The sequence below is a fragment of the Dermacentor albipictus genome, chromosome 10 (assembly GCF_038994185.2).
Source record: "Dermacentor albipictus isolate Rhodes 1998 colony chromosome 10, USDA_Dalb.pri_finalv2, whole genome shotgun sequence".
Lineage (NCBI taxonomy): Eukaryota > Metazoa > Arthropoda > Arachnida > Ixodida > Ixodidae > Dermacentor > Dermacentor albipictus.
In genome coordinates, this window is record NC_091830.1 from 80,099,596 (window position 1) to 80,117,437 (window position 17,842).

The window sequence follows — 17,842 nt, forward strand, 5'->3', positions numbered from 1 at the left end:
TCCTCTCAGCCCACTCCAGGATGAGCTCCTGAAGGTGGGGCCTCGAGCTGCGAGTTCCAGCAGGGATCGAGCCCGGGTCCGCTGTGTGGGAGTTAGCTATTGTACGAGTTAGCCACGCCAGCGCTCGGAAGCATGCAGCGGAAAAATGCCCCATAAACGTATCACAGCGCGCGAGGAGGCACGTTATGTGACATGCGTGCCGCGTAGTGTCGATACGTGGACGTTTTCACTGCAGTTTCATATTATTAAAGCAGGTAGAACAATATGTAACAGATTAACAGGTGTGGTTAAGAAGCAGTTAAAGAATGTTTTCAAATAAAATGAAATGTACGGCGATTTATGAAAAAATGGTATATATATATATATATATATATATATATATATATATATATATATATATATATATATATATATATATATATATATTGTGCTCCTGATTAAACCAACCTAGCTAGTGACTATGTCACCACAGCGTTTCAAAAGGCATGCAAATAAGCATCGCCATAACCATCATTAGAACCGTATCGCGCCAATTGTAATATCAAGCTGGTTAGGTGACTGTGGATGTGTTATAATACTCACCGAAGACGTCAAAGTAGAGAGCTTAGCGAGGACAGCATCGAAGAACGACGCAGGCTACTTTCCCGTCCAAACAGGAAGGCGGCTGAGCAGGACGCTTCGAAATTGGACACAAAGGTAGCCTGCGCACAAGAAAACGTTATGCCCTTATTGTAAGTGACATCTTATATTTCATAGGTCCGAAGGCGCAACGACCTAAAATACAGAAATAATGTTTGCTCATCTAAACTATTTTTTCTTGGAACGAGGTGGCGTCACGTCGCAGAAGCGCAGAGGAAGTGTGCAGACAGTGTCAATACAGTGCCAGGAAATACCCTTTGCGAAACAATACAAATACCTTGGTATGAGAATAACCGAAGACAAAAGATACATGGAAACCGAGGAAGAAATGGTAACAGTAAAGTGGAAGGGAAATGCGGCCATAATGAACGAGAGCGCTATTCGCACAGGAAAAACATTCATTCACAGTGGAGGGAAAGAACTAGGAAGCTTACGAGCAAGTGTGCCACTTGTATGGTCAGCAACATGGCAATGAAAAACGTCAAGCGGAAAGTCATAGGGGCTGAGATAATCTCATGGCTGGCGGCAATGTAAAAGAACCCTCCAATGAGTAACTATTTGAGAGGCAAAAACAAAATTGGCGAAGAACCAATATCTGAAAACTCCTAGGGAAGCTCTTTCCGGAGTGCAGGCATCAGGATGCCTTAAAACACGCACTCTTAAAGCGAGATTCAAGGAAGAAGAAGCATGTGCTTGCTGTGGCAAAGTTAAGGAAACGATGGAGCATGTTTTATTAGAATGTGAAGATATCTGCCGAGCTGTTGATTTAGGCATCTCTTTTCTCCTGAAGTCCTTGGGTTGAACGAGAGCAGGCCGAATGTAAACATGTCCGCAATAGAAATTAGTAAGAGGCAATTGGAAGATTGGTGGGAAAGAAAGCTGGGAAATGACAAACGGGGGCGTACAAAAACAAAGTTCACAACAGGGGTTCAGAAAGCATGGTTACGGGAACGTTTTTTTTCTGTTCTTTTTCGTTTTTAAAATAGGTAGGACATCAAGCAATATAATAACAAGAGCTTGGTGACGCAACCCACCTCCCCTGTCCAAAGGGGACTCTCAAAGCATCGACCCATCTTCCAGACGGGTCGAAACGCTTTCCATTACAACACCCCTAAGCTGTCTCCGCTGTCTCATTAATTATCTACGTAGACTGTCTCCGATGCTTGCCAGAATTAGAACACAACCCATGTAACTGCCGCGTTTCAATCCGGATGCCAAGAAATAATCATCATCATTAGAATGGAGAGATGTGAGATGCGCGCCCCGTGGCGTCTCTACGTGAGTCCTTTGCATTGCAGTTGCATACTATTGCACCAAGTGTCACGCCATGTAGCAGTTGCATAGGTAGTGGTACATATGTCGCTAAAAAGCTGTATGGCATAAGTAATTAATTCAAGCAGGCTAGGTGACTCTGTCACCATCCCGCTTCAAAAGCAATGCGATCAAATCATCATCATGATCATCATCATCATTAACAGTGTAACGTGCCATTTGTCAAGCTATGTTACATGCGCTCCGCGTAGCATTGATACGTTCAAACTTTTCATTGCGTTCCAGTTACAAAAATAGGGTTCGAATGAAAATGGGGTGACCTACATGCATGCTGCATGTAGCTGAACGTGGTTAACTCAAGCAGGTTAGGTGACTATTTGTTACAACCCCGCTTTGAAGGAGATGCCAAGAATCCGTCCTTATGAGCAACATCACGAACAGCAACGTACCGGGCCACGAGTGAAGGGATGTGACATAGACACCACGTAGTCTGGATACCTGTGTTCGCTCTTCGGTACATATTCGGTACAATCCAGCAACAAATGTGGAAGAAGTTACCCTGGCCTGAGGCCTTGACTATCCGGGACAACGGGTGAACTTAAGTGAATCTCTAAGGCAGACGAGTAAGAGGGGACCAAAAGATTTATGGCACAAAGGAAAGGAAGTCTGGCATAGAATCGAAGTTTCTAGTTGGTACAATCTACTGTTTTAACTCGTACAGTACTCCTTTCTGGAACAATGTAGGTTAACGTATAAAGAAGTGAAAGCATTCAGGTGCACCAGAAAGATTACACGAACGAGCTTCGTGTAGGATGTCATCAGCGCGTGTCAAAGCGGATGCCAAGTCACCACCATCACTCTGATCAGCGACGCCAAGTGAACAAGTCGCCTGTCTTCCGCAGTTGGTAGGTGCCACGGCCTTTCTGGTCATCATAGTCACCAACATATTTACCACTACTATTACTATAGTCGTCATTATTATTATAGTCGTCATTATTATCATCATCAAGCATAACGTCTTGGCGACGAGCCGTAATGATTTACGAAAGCAAGTACAATATTCTGCGCCTGATGAGGGGCCCTTTAAGGTAACAATCCCATGTTCATTTACGCTAGCATATGAAGCCATTTTTATTTTATACGCCTGGTTTGCATAGCTCAGGTAATGATATTGTAGTGAACCGAAAAATCACTGAAAACAACGATTCGTGCCACAGAGCCCGGAAGCAACCCGAACACTGTTGTCGACATTTATTCATGTCGGGAGTTAACGTGGCATACAGCTCTAGCGGGAACTAGCGCGAAATGAGAGCTTGTGAAAGTAAACATTTCGTCAGTGTGTTTTTCATGGCTTACATGTTTTTTCCCAGGGAGGGAAGAGAAATCAATATGATCTAGTGAAACGCGGGAATAGGTGCAATGTTGCGGTGCTATAGAACCTGTAATATTAGTAACAGGGGAACAATGTCCATAAATTTGGTCTCTCTTTATAAAGCAAAGTCAGCTGTTTCGATAAGGTGAGGCCTTGGGACAGTAGACTCCGCATATGCCTATCACCTTTCCATAGAAAGCCAATTTCCGAACAGTAGGAGCACTAAAGGTTGTTCCTAAGGGCAGGAACTGTGGCTTAGGAGGTCACAAATAGTTAGTGGAGCTTGACAAATGAAGCGCACTTATAACTCATAGCAATTAATCTCAATCCGATATGCGAAGCCCGAAACAAATAAACAGTGTTAAGAGATCCATCCGGGAAACCTCGTTTGTTTGCGCACGTAACGTAGAACTCATGTATGTTAAAGGACCGCTCACCAGGTCCCACAGACAGTTTTTGTCATACGCTGGAGGTTGTTGCGCGCCCTCTAGGGAGCTTTCTACCGCAATACTTTTTCAAATTGGTTCAGTATTAGCGACGAAAGAAATATTTCAGTTCCGCGAGCCTAGGATTTCGGGAGGCGAGCGTCACCGCCAACACAACACTTGCCCCCTTCTTGCCTCCGCATGCGAATTTCCTTCCCTGCGTTCTCCCATGCTGGAGCTGGAGTATCCCGTGGCGCATACGCCACTGGAGAGCTCAACCCAGCTCCTCAGGCGCGGCGGTGTCGCCTTCAATGACCTTTGACCCCATGCCATACCACGTGACACTGTGGTGTCACGACAGAGGAGAAACGGGGCTCCAACTCGCGCCGTCACTCGCGGCGTCGCGGCGGTATATAAGCAGCTGCGCTTGTTTCTAGGTGGCTTTGGCTCAACTCTTGCAAGATGGGCTGGGTGGGAATCGAACCAGGGTCTCCGGAGTGTGAGACGGAGACGCTACCACTGAGCCACGAGTACGATGCTTCAAAGCGGTACAAAAGCGCCTCTAGTGAATGCGGTGTTGCCTTAGAAACGAGCTGTTTCTAAGGCTCAGGCGTGCGTCGCTTGCTCAGGCGCACATTTCGTTGCCGCGCCGAACGCTGCGTTGCTCGACGCTCACCGCGTCCAATGCGGGGGCGCGTAGTCGCTGCGCCGTAGCCCATTGTCTTACACCCCTTGGCGGGTCGACGGGAACGCTGTCACGTTCCACTCTTGAAGGCGAAGCACAGTAACGCATGAGTTGTTTCTTCGTCTAGCCGAACCAAATATTGCCAAGCAACAGCAGTTCACCAGGCTAAACAGTGGTTCAACAACTAAAATAAAGGCTAGTATGCTTCGCATCCTGGGCTTAACCTTAGCTAAGCCACAGCCATTTTTTTTCTCGTTTTCTTTGCTGCGTGGCGCACTTTCGCTGACGGTCTCGCGTGGGAGCTGTTGCCTTTGGCTGGTATCACGCAGCGCACGATTTTGCGCCCTTTGCGCGAGAAAGCCTGACTAGCGATAGAAATCAGTGCTAGACGCACACTGAGGCAGACGCAAGTGGACCACAGAGGATGATCGCGCGCTTAAACATGATAGAAAACAACAACGTTTCGCTCTGCGCGCGCGACTGCATGAGGTGGAAACAAGCAGACGAACAGGAAGCGCATCTCCCTTGCTATATACGGCACGAAGTGAAACAAGGACACACTGACATTCGGTTTGTAGGTTTTATTGACACTTTAAAATTAAGTTCGTCTATTGAAGATCAGACAAATAACTGGTGTTGCCTCGCATAATTCTCAAAGTCCCGTGTCCCTATGAACGACGTCACAGCACCTCCATGTACGTAGGCGCGTTTGTGCGATAGCCGGGTGCCAGCGAGGGGAAGGGAAAACAGCCCTTGGATTGAAATTGAAGCTCTTTCCGCGGCAGAAACGATCGTGAATGCGCATTGCATGCAGTGCGCTTGTCAGCTCAAAATGGTCATACCTGGTGAGGGGCCCTTTAAGGTAACAATCCCATGTTCATTTACGCTAACATATGAAGGGATTCTTATTTTATACGCCTGGTTTGCACAGCTCAGGTAACCATATTGTTGCGAAGTTTCAGTGCAGTCAATTTGATGTTGCAATTTGTTTAGTTTCATTACAGTTTGGACTAATTAAACTCCAATATTTCAATCTCGTATATCTTGAATAATATTTTTATCTTTCTAAACTCGGGGCCAGTTCTAATTCGTTTAGAACGATATGTGCAAAACGTAATTCTATATTAAGGGAGCGATATGAATGAAATTTTGTGAATATGCCAGAACAAGTCAGGAGAAAAAAAATGTACGAAGGAGACTTTTGATTTAGGGCTTTCGATTCCTTTACGAGAATTTAGAAAAAGTAGTATGTTTGAAAACATTGAGGACGAAGATTACGAAGACGTAACCTAGCACCAAAAACAGCAATTACTGTTCTGTAAACTGTATCCGTTAGAGTATCTTTAGCAGACAAATTTTAGTGTAAGAATTCCTAAGAATTCCTAAGAATTCCTACAACATTTACCAGGGTTTAGAAAAGTCCTATTGAAAAATTATAGTTCTAGGTGATTACGCTACATAATCAATAACATTGTATATTTTTGGTGTATCATTGGTGCACTTTAAATAATTCAGATCATTTTTTTATGGCTGAGTGGCAGAATTGTAAATTCCATACTTGAAATTTTTTTTAAGTTTGAAGAGGATTAAATAGGAGGCAGGTACAGGAAAAAAAAAACACGCAGTGCTGTTGTTAGTTTAACGTCAACTACGAACATGCTGAAGTCTCAAACCTTAAAGAATATTTATAAGAAAATTGGTGGGTTAAATGAAATGTACTCTTGATACGGTAAATAGACTTCACCTTTTTCGTTTCCATGCAAGAAGCTTCATGAAAATGTGTGCAGTGATTGTTTTCTTCGGTGCTCGTCCGACATTTGGCTGAGCCAGTAAGAGGCCGCGATTGAGGACAAAACGGTTTCTTCGTTCCCATGTATCAAGTTAGAAGCCCCCTATGTAAAGTTTTCGTTTAAACAGAACTTCTAGTTTCTTAGCTACCATTGACATAATACAAATTTTAATTACGTAATGTCCATCTGTTCTAATGATGATATTTCTCAGCTTTCTTTTGCACTTCGATGTTCAGGTGAAATATAAAGTAAATTGCTCCCATTGGTGTTTAACCTTCCCCGCGACCATAATGTCATAAGTTGTGCGAAAGCCCTTTCCGCTGCAGACACGATCGCTGACGCGCATTGTAGGCACTGGGGTTGTCAGCGCAAAATGGCCAGACTTGGTAAGGGGTCCTTTAAGGTGCCAAACATAACTTTCTGCACGACCATCATTGTGAGAAGCTGTGCGTAAGCTTCCTTGATTTGACACTCTTCGCACTGTACTATTCAGTTAATAACGCTACGTTGTCCTGTTAAGCACATGCCATTTGCGACCTGGAAGTGGCTCGTCTTGCGTCGTTCAAGAGATGTTGCAATGAAAGAAAGATAGGTCGGGTTAGCACGAAATGATGTTTCATTAAGACGCATAATTTTCTGCGAATCAAAAAAAATATTTTCTTGCACAGAAAATTACCGACGAGGATGCATCTGCTGCGCATCAATTCGAACCGCCCGTGACAAAACGGGGAAGCTGACAATCACCACGTGATCTCCCCTCATATAGGCCGCTCGCTGAGACTCAGCGAGTGCTGAGGTGACATGAGAGATGTTATAGCCAACAAAAATTAGCGCCTTCTCCAGAGCGTAAACTTTTATTTCAAATCAACAAGATTTGAGTCCGGCGTCTTTTTAGTGGGTCTGGGCACCCGCTGCGGACGCGGTTCCGAGACCTTGTCTCGAAGCGGCTTCCTCGGCTCGCTGGACGGCCCAGAGTTGTGCTGTCAGGTCAGAGCTGAGCAGTGCGGTCATCCAGCGTGACCGGAGGCTGGCGGTGGAAGAGATGGAGGGGTCGGCACTGCCCGACTTGTTTGTTAGGTCCCGACGCTCCCATAACATGTGATTTAGTGTGGCAACCTCGCCACACGATGTGCATCTGTTTGTAGTGTACATGTCTGGATACATGGCGTGCATGAGTCTGGGGTTTCTGTAAAAGTCTGTTTGTAATTGTCTGAAGTATACTGCTTGCGTCCTGTCTAACCTAGCGTGAGGGAATGGGTATATGCGTCTTTCAATTTACGTTCTTTTTCACATTTCTTTCCCTAGAAAAGCTCCGTTCCCGCTACAGATTACGAACCCGTTATTGCAGAAGCTTAATATTTCAATCAAGCTCTACCTAATATATTTCTTTGGTGTCTCTATTTAATTAAAGAATATGCACGCAAAACAGTCACAAATTATCATTGGCAGACAACATAAGCTCTTCACTGGGTGAGCTTGTTTCAGTGTAGTAGTGCCACTCGGTGTAAGCTTTCTCAAAGCAAAAAGAAACGAAACTATTTATTTCGGATACGCAGGTTCTTCTTGTCATACGGATCCGGGAAAGCATGGGCACGTGTTCCGGTACCATTGTGACCCCTATGCACGTCGTCACCAATGCGCAGTGCTTAGTCAGGTAATAAGCTTTACGACAAAGCATTCGTACGTTTAAAGTAACAATGAAATGGAACTCAAGTTTCATTTCTACATATATTAAAGAAGCTTCCTTTGCCTCTTCCTTCGATTTTCAATCTGCCCATAACGGTGTCAACTGCGTTACCATTCCTCTTTCGAGAGCCGACGCATCGAAAAAACTTTCCACACTTGCGCGTGACCTAACATTAGCTCAAAGAAATTCGTCCGAATTCAGAAGTGCCCGCCTTCATACACTGGGCCGTAATTTACAGCTCCGTATTCCACCCGGCCTTCCACGACATAAGGGCAGTCCGTCTATGGTTTGGAGTAGCATTTTCAAATGCGCACTCCTTTCTTATCGGAATGGCCAAGAGCCCACTTTGTGACTTCTGCGGGTGCAACAAAACGATCGCTCACCGTTTTTGTGAGTGCCCTCGTTTCAACCAGCAAAGAGCAGCCCTCTCAGCCACCCTATACCATCTGGACAAGCGCCCAATTACGGAAAACGACATCCTTGGAAACTTGCCTACGCGAACGTTAGCGCGATCTGCTATGAAGGACCTGCTGCATTGCTTAAAAGACGCGAGGCTTTGAGACAAATTATGACTGTACACTGTGTGACGTAGGATTGGATGGTGGCACTGCGTAACACTAAGAACGCATTCGCAGACTGCGTGGCAGTGCCCACAGAAACAATTCTGTATCGGGTGTATGTGTGTCAATACGGCTTTCGTTTTTTATTACTTCTTTTTCTCTCCCTCTCATATCGCATCCCTTTGCCCCTATCCCGGTGAAGGGTAGCCAACCGGAGATTATCTCTGGTTAACCTCCCTGTCTTTCATTTGCCTTCCTCTCTCTCTCTCTTCTCCGACTTTCCCACTGCTGCTGCTGCCGTCTGGCACACCGCTTAGGGGTCGGTTCAGAACTCGTGCATACCTGACAGGAGTGTACCAAAGCAAAGGTGACAGAATAAACTCATTTGGTCCTTTAGACCACGTCAAATACGCACAATGCCCTATGGAGCTCCCTGGGCGTCCCCATGTTAGCCTCTTGACAGCTTAAATAATCCTAGACGCCCTGCAAAAGCATTGCAGAAACCGCGGGGCTAAATTTTTTACTCACGTGCAATTCCAGAGGGAAGCTAGATATAACGGTAGAGAGGAGGGGGGAGAGGAGGCAGAGAATGAGTAGGACCAACGCAGTCCCGAAACGAGTGGATAAGCCTCGCTTCTCTTCATTGGCAGTTATACGAGGTAGTGGGAAAGAGAATGATGTGAGAAGGCAAGGAAACGCTACAACTATAGACAACACAGCCGTTGCGGGCAAACGGGATGAATTTAACTTCAAGGTATGACAAGGCACGTTTGTGCTATTTCGGAAAAATGCACGCCATGCAAATTTGTCAAGCGGACAACTTGCGCAGGGCGTACAAAAGCAGAGCCGCATTATAGCGCACATTGAGGGTCAAGTCGACGCTACGCAAGCGGTCGCACATCAAATCAACACTTCTGTGCCCTCCGCGGAAGCTTTGCGGCTGTCACATTGCTAGAGGTCGTGTATTTGATCCGAACCGCGGCAGCAGCATTTCGACGGGGGTGAAATAGAAAACGCACGTGCACTTAGATTTTGTTACACGTTAAAGAACATCACGTTGTCAAAATTAATCCGGAGTCCGCCCCTACGGCATGCCTCAGAATCCGATTGTGGTTTCGGCATGCCCTGTCGCATAATACAATAAAGGTTTAATACTTCTGTCACGGTGCGATGGGCCATTTGAGGCAAAAGATATGCTGAGCCCTCTCAGAGGTTATGAAGTTTGTTATGAAGTTATGTTATGAAGAGGTTATGAAGTTTGAAGTCCACCTGTTAATTCTGTGTACTACGCAGGCAACCAGCAGTGGTGCAAGCGAGGTAGTGTTTATCGTCAACTCACCATTCTCGTGTTGGACTAAACATTGAAGAAGTTAAACATTCGCCATCACCATCGCCGCTAATCATCGTCAATCAAAGCAAACAGCACAGAACGCTTCGCTTACATCGATTCTCACACTGCGTGGAACCCGCATAATTCTATCCAAGTGAGCAGAAATTGTCACTTCGTGACGCTTAATTTCCAAGAGAAGGCTGGGTAACGCTTAAATACAGGACAGCAGAGATGCAGGAAGTTTGATATTTTGCTAGTTGTTGCATCGTAATAAGTTGAAAGGCACACTAACGACACACGGAAAGGAGAGAGACTTTTTCCCTTTCTTATCCTATTAGCTTGTCTGTTGTTCTATGGCAAAGGCCAAGAGCCGAGTGCGTAGACACCTTATTTCGAAGTGGGAAACGGGAGGTTATGCTTGAAAGTCACCTCCGTGCTTGAGCGCATCGTCGGCAGTTTGATTCGACGTTCTTCATAACGAGATAACGTGGCTTTCGTAGTTCCTACGCGCTTTGCAGGTGGCGCTAAGAGCCATCCTGTCCAACACCATGCGCAGCGGCCGAGAGTGTGCTGGAGCCTTCGCGCTCCGAACCACAGAACTCGAAGCCAAGGGTCGTTTATAGTCACTGGAGGTTATTGAGTACCGCAAGCATTTTCTCTTCCCCGCTGCGCCACCGATTGGCCTGTTACCGTCACGTGATCGACTGCCGCCATAAATGCTCTACGCCGCGGTAGAGCGGACACGGAGATTAAGCAATGGGTCGCATGCAATCGGTGGCAAGCGCCGGCAGTCCAGTAGAATACTTTTTGGTATACCACCTCGCACGACTTGTGTTTTGCTGAAGTTCTTTTTGCAATACTAGAACGGAAAGAATAATAGAAAGCGCGACCACATATGGTTCTACCGGTTAGAGCATGGGAAATTTACTCACACTAGTGACATCTGACTTTGAGAGGTAAGTGTTCAAATATACAAGCGTTTTGAAGAAGCGTAGCATTAGCGTTTTGTGCCGCTGAAGTAAATGCTTGCGTTAGTCACCACAAATCGTAGCTATGACGGAGTTTCTTTTCAGAACGCGAGTTTCATGGTTCTGTATTGTTTTTGCTTTGATTTGCAAGTATGCGAACGTTGTGCCGTGGTTCTCCGCATATATTTCCTGTAATACACCACATAGGTTATTTCGGCCGTTCGTTGACATTGAATGGTGCGATAAGTTTAAATCGCAACTGAGGCACAACGAGAGCCTCGGTTTAAAATTACGCGCAGCAGTGATTGAGTGATTCACATAAAAAACGCTTGTGCAACACGAAGGTCAGATTCAACTTTGTGTGTCAACTTCACAGCGCGAACTGCTATAACTTTCACTTATTAATCACTACCGCAAGTACAGAACACGGGAAGAACATATCGCGCTATCCGAAGCGGATCGAGGAGCTACGAGAAAGCAAAGTGCAACCAACCAGTGTTTTTGAAGAACGCGAGATGCACTTTGGCTAACGACTTATAAGTGCTTGCGACATAATCAATGCTTCATAATTAGGCGCAGTGTAGATCCATTTGCCTTCACCTGTTATATATTCGCAACGTACACAAAATGTAGCGGGGATTTAGAAAAGGGCGGCGAATTCGATAGCACAGGGGTTTGAGCGGCCAGCCTTCCGGCTGTCTCATGGGGTTCATGGGATTTGGTTGTCACTTTGCAATCCTACATACCTGTGCACCTTTAGCATGCATCGTAGACGCAGCATCTTACAGTATTAGAGCAGTTGCACCCTACGGAGTGTATATTTATGCCAAAACAATCGCTATCTGCGTTGCGTTTCCTTTCTTCAAAACGCTGAGCTAGATACTTTCCTGTGGAGAATGCTATGTCACGCTGATAACGCGCATGCCGTTGGTCACTTGGAACTGCCGGGCTCTCAGCGTTAAAGAAAGCAAATACGGGCAAGTCAGACGGCGATTATTGTTGTGGGCCAAAATAAGCCCCAAAGGGAGCGAATATTTTTAAGAGTGCACCTTTGAAATAAAGGACGAAAAAATTGATCTATCTGCGACAATATAAACCATGGTAAACGAAGCGACACAGCTTAGCTGTGTAGCTTTAGAAATTTAAGAGTCCCTAAGGGGTGGCTACGCTTTCTTCCATGCCTACATCCTGTACGGAATATTGAAATGACCGCAACAAAAGTGCACGCGTGATCGCGGAGACTATGCTTTGATCAACGTGATTAGATGGATAAATAATTTACTGAACTTATATAGTTCAAAGTTTACATCATTAAACACACTTTGAAATTGAGAACGTCAGCTAGGTAGCGCACTAACCATACATAATCGCCAAAGCCAGGGAAAGCGTGGCCAAACCGAACATTTCAATGCGCGCCAGAGCAACAGAGGCTGGAAGACGAAACACGTCAGCACGTCTTCTGCTGCAAACAAGGCGCACAGCTGGCGAGGCTTGCCGCTGCGGCTGGCTTCACACCAATGGCGGAAGCTGCAGGAGTCATGTGACCAGAACCCTGCCAGATCTCGGTCGAGCGCCCGGGTTAAATGTGAGGGCGCCTCCGGGTGCTCTGAGTTGGAGCATGGGGCTCTGAAACAACCAACCGAATCAGTTGAGAGCGCTTGATTTCGACCAGCCGAATGCAATGCGCGCTGTCAGAACACTCGGGATCACTCGAAAACGACCAACCAAATGTACCATAAGTAAGCCTCAACGTTATTTCTATAGTAATGCCGTACCAGGAAGTTGTTCTATGAATGAATGGTGGGGTTTGCCTTCCGTGACTGCACTAAGTCACGAAGGACTCCGTGTTTTGCAGGTACAGTGACAGACAGCGCCATTGTCCCTTTGCAGAAAAAGTCAGATTTTTTCCGGAATTACCTCAACAAAGTATCTATCTTAATCCGCCTGATCTCTGCACGCTGCGAGCAATTTCCTCTTCAAAGGATGTTCAGTCACCACTGTTTTGTGCCAGGAAACTCAATCGTATTCATTTCGAATTTCCTATTATCATCCCACCTTATATTCGTATTCATAAACTTGACTTGGCCTAGAATAAGCGTGGCGAAAAGGTTCCCAATACGTTTATTGCGTTTCCTTCAGCGCATTGACATGAGGTACTAGTTTGACGAAGTCAGTCATAGGCTTCCAGTTAAGGCGAATTCGCGAATACGGGGATTAGCCTTTTTCGCCCTGCGCAGCTATTCCTATAGCTTGACAAATATTCTGCCAGCTTAACGTACCTGTCCTACGCATAACACTGCTCTCAAAGCTTCATTCTTGCTAAAATTCTCAACTACAATACCTGCCTCACGCCTGTGCCAATCCAAGCCGTACCACTGTTTTCATTTCTCCAAGAATTGAAAGTGCCAATTTATCTTCCATTGTTCGAGGGTCGAAGCTAGGATATCATCAAGCAATGAGCCTTCATTAAAATGAAAGTAAGGACGGAGGGTGGAGGGGCTACTTGTGGGCACTACATTTTAATTCATAAATACGATCGTTCGAAGATAAAGGCCTTGTGCCCTAAGTGTCAATATTAAAACTGAATCTAATATGCAGCTGAGGAGCTTTGTTACAGCAAAGCCTTGCAGAAATATAAAACGGTTTTACACGAGCACTTCTGTATGGGTAAAAAAGCCATTGAAAGATAGATAAAATAGATAGATTGAAAGATAGAAAGTGATGATAAGTATAAATGACGGTGCAAGTTTCACTCTTCGCTGAATTACGCCAAGCGTAACCATGTTTATACCAAAGTATCTTTAAAACTCACGATGCCGCCTCAAAACATACCTGGAAACTCGTAGCACAATTACACTTCTATTGATTACTACGCACAAGTGAGAACAGGCAGTGCTATAGTTCACATTCAGCCTGAGCGCGTTTGTCGTAGGCAAATAAAACAAGCAGCAACAGGATCGAAGGGGCGAAGGCTTTTCAAACGTCTTTAGAAGGCTAGACCTGGGGCCTAGAACCCCAGGTCTCTTCCTTTGGGTGCGCCATGGCATAACTCAGTGGGCAATCCCAAGCTTCGTTTCTAGCTTCCTCGCTACCTCGCTAGGTTACGACCCGTCGGTTAGCACCAATAAAATGCGATCATTGTACACTTTTCTTTCCTAGGATCATGGCGAGTAGCCTGTCCAGACTTGGGAGCACCTGCAAAGTGCGGGAAACCTATGCATTTCACGGTCCGCAATGATAACGCGTACTTTGAAATTACTTTTGAACTAAATTGGCAAGTAATCCATCCAAGCATGCAATTGAACACCGTGCGCCATGTGTATCTGCCACTCGGGAGCGCGAAGGAGGCCACCGTTTAGCAGGAACAGTGATGATCATGACTGAACTCTGTTGAGAGCAGATGAAGTTAATCGGTGGCTTTCCCTTCGGGTGTTCTTCTCAATCCAGGAAGACATGTGACCTCTGCCTTGCCCTGTTCACTAGCTGACGCTGGTCACCAGGGTTGCGGCTAATAAGCAGGGTCTCCCAGTGCTTCATTGTGTTGTGGGTAGTAGGGGAGATGTAGGGGTCGCATTCGCGTACCATGTGGTACCGGATGTTTGGATAGGACTGCGGGTGTGGCAGAATTTGCTGTCATATTCGTTAAGTTGGAGGCAAATGAGATGGTGTTTTGTTTAGTGAGGAAAACAGTTGGTTTGCGGTTGTTTGTACGTTATCGCGTCCTCTTTAGGCAACTTCGGCTGTGGCGCGGTGTAGATACTTCCCCACAGCCTATGGTATGCGAGTATGTCCATGTATCTGCGCTTTATGGGTTTTTCTGAAGGGACCACTATTCTGTCTCCAAGCGAGACTGCCCGGAGAGGAACACTAATTTACATATCTGGGTTACCTTTTGCATATATTTCGTTATAGTGTTACATTTGTACAAATAGCAGATGTGATGAATGTTTCTTTCTTATTGCAGGGAGCGGGCTGGGCCAAGGTCGGTCACAGTGTTCTACGCTAGCTCTGAGAAATTTCATGGCTACCGTGTCAGAGGAAGCAGCTATTTCATCCATCCTGCTTTTTCCGAGGCTACACTCAATCATGATATTGCCTTGCTCAGGGTATGTAAAAGCCCGTGCTGCTTGTATTTTCACTACTTTAAACCAGTCTTGACATGAACTGCTGCGTGGATAATTTTACGGAGTTCTTTTCCATAAATGATGGATTTATTTTTGAAGATTTTAAAATAATACACTTGACATGGTAATTCGCAACGGACTTTGCATTTGCGTGCCACAGACGACCGAAGCAGTCAACTGCAGCACTAAACAAGTTGATTATTAACTCTCCTCAATGTGCTCTTTAACATGAGTTATGGTGATGTTCTGTATAAAAAAGTTGCACCCCTGAAAATATTTCACTTCGAACCATATTTAAAAATAATTTACGCGTAACCATGTGGTTTGGCAAAGAATATTTCGATCTATCAGAAAAATAACTACGCCACGTTCATCTATTAGGAGCTGGGAATCGAAACCGTCCTCTCGGACACAAGAGAGGAGCGTGCGACACCATCTATTTCCCGAAGCCGTTTTCGTAGAACTGAGGTGAAACAGCGCGATAAAGACGAGGACACAAGGAAACAAATACCACAGACAAGCAGTGACTGCCAACTGGAAGTTTATTTGAAATTCACCGGACATTAAACCTTCTTCAGCATAGGCATGCGCACATCAGTCGCAAAAACATCTGCAAATCAACATTGTAATTTTTCTTCCAAAGATGTGATTTCTTTTCACGACAAGGCAAGAGAGGGAGTGCTTACGCATTTATCGCCTTCCTTGCTTATATGAAAGGCCTCTACTATTTCCCTTTCCTTCTTACTCTTTCCTTTCCCTACGAATTTTGTCTTTTCAAATACAGGGGTGCATTGACACTTGTTACACTGTCCAGCTAAATGACTCCCATTGTCATTCTTTAGGTTAGTGCTGTCCTGACGAGCTCTTTCATTGAAGCACTGTCCCGTTTAACCTATATAATATTTCCCACAGCTGATCGGTATTTGATAGATGACATTGCGCCTGTACTCAGTGAAACGAGTTTTATGATTAGTGGTGCACAGGTGCCTTTCGCACTTGTTCATGCACTCATGGATTATGGTGATGATGCAATTTCGGCAACCTGCGTCAATATATTCAAGCCTTAAATGGAAATTCCACTTGGACAGTTTCTAGAACATAACCTTTTCTCTGAACTGCAACATATTTCAATAATATCGGCCAAGGAGTTATCCCAGAAAAGAATTTCTACGTTTTAACATTATTTGAACAGCCGGTATAGGAGCTCCTATGAGCTAAAGCTTCCTCTTAAGAAGCTTTCTTTGCGAACTCCTATCTTAATATATGGAAACAGAGAAATCGTTTTTCTTCACAAGTACTGCACCAATTATCATTATCTTATTTCGCATTTAAAAAGATAGTCAGTCTACTGACTATAGTAAGCACGAAACCGTCTACTGATCCGTTTTCGTCTTGCGTTATTACCTTGCCTAAGACAGCCGGACGATGCCTAATACCTGTACTTAGAAGACCCCGTTTGTGGAAACTTCCTATAGTGTTTAGATCAGAAAGAACAAGCATTGCTACAATTTAAATGGTGTTTGAAAGCCATATGAGCACGTTCATATTTTCTGTCTTTAGCCCTTCTCAACGTATACTACGAAACATTACAGGCAATGTCAGAATTTTTTCACGAAACAGGAATACCCTCAACACTTCGAATTGGCTGCATTATTGATGACTAGCTCCATGGCACAGATATTCTTATCCTCATTAACCTCATCTATCCGCTTTTCGGACAGTAATTTCCGATACGACTTTACTTTAGTAGTAGTATAGTAGTAGTAGTAGTAGTAGTAGTAGTAGTAGTAGTAGTAGTAGTAGTAGTAGTAGTAGTAGTAGTAGTAGTAGTAGCAGTAGCAGTAGTAGTTCACATCATATGAATGTGGCCACTCTCTCCAACAAAGACCAACGTAGAAAGAGTGCATAAACAAAAGAAAAGATAGGATCCAGCAATGAACCGCACATTTGGCTTTCGCGTTGTCGGTATATCAGAGCTTGGATCAGCAATGCGTTCTCAAAGGTAAATATATTAGTTTGTTTTGAATACTATAAACACAACAACAGTTCTCACAGTCTCTACAGGAAAAACACTGGTGCAAATGGACACTGGTCTGAATGACTGTGGTTTAGCGGGACTGCAGTTGTTGCGCAGATGTTCGAGCTCCTGAGCAAACACAATGAGTAGGTCACTCATGCACCGCATTTACTCGTCGTTGAGTAAACATGTCTCTTTTGAGGCAACCTATAGATTCGTTGTCTCTATTTTACAAACCAATTAAATCTTCACACATCTCTAAATGTTTAGATTCCTTCAATACGTCGCGCGGTGCTGAAGTATTGCATTTAGGTCTTTCAACTAGCAGTACACTCTACTGAATTCATCTGGGATGTTCCCTTTCTCTTTTTCATTAGTTTATTTGCCATTGTGCATGAGATGTGATCGTATAATATCAGATCTAGTGCAATTGTATCAAATATTGTAAACAAGCCTTTTGTCGCCCCACAGGCCTCGCTCAACTATTTGTTTCCCTTTGGTTTAGAAATTTCGAGTATTCGGTATCGGAATCGATATTGGATGGCCGTTTTTGTGAAATATTTGTACGGTTTTAGAAAATTATCCTACTTTCGCCCCTCTATGAATTCCTACAGTGGCATTGAACAAAGCGGCCCATCCCTTACACTTTTGATGATACCTCCGCATGTGCCATGCGGACAAGTCAATAACACCGTGTAGTGTGTCGCCATCGTGTGACAAGGTCAGTTTACTCTGCGGACCCGGTTCTCGAACCGGTGCAGTGTTATGAATAGGCTCAGGAGCAGTTTCAAAATGTTATTTATCAGAACCGGAACTGAAACGGAACGAGAGCAGTATGCGTTAGAGCCGAACTCGAACCGTACCAGTATGTTCTTTTTTTACACCCTGTCGTAAACCTTGTAACCAGTTCATATAGCATGTAAACTAAGATATCGAATTTGTCTGCTTTACATGTTCCAATTGATGCAGTTTG

At 44.8% G+C, this 17,842-nt stretch overlaps 1 protein-coding gene across 2 annotated transcripts in view; it reads left to right on the forward strand.

The window, feature by feature from the left end:
* LOC139050730 (trypsin iota-like) overlaps positions 1-17,842 on the forward strand; it is a 52,088-nt gene that overhangs the window by 9,849 nt on the left and 24,397 nt on the right. For both annotated transcript variants that reach the window (XM_070527414.1, XM_070527413.1), the window contains 2 exons: positions 7,740-7,837; positions 14,693-14,834. In XM_070527414.1, the coding sequence (XP_070383515.1) occupies positions 7,740-7,837; positions 14,693-14,834 (240 nt within the window). The remainder of the gene's footprint in view (positions 1-7,739; positions 7,838-14,692; positions 14,835-17,842) is intronic.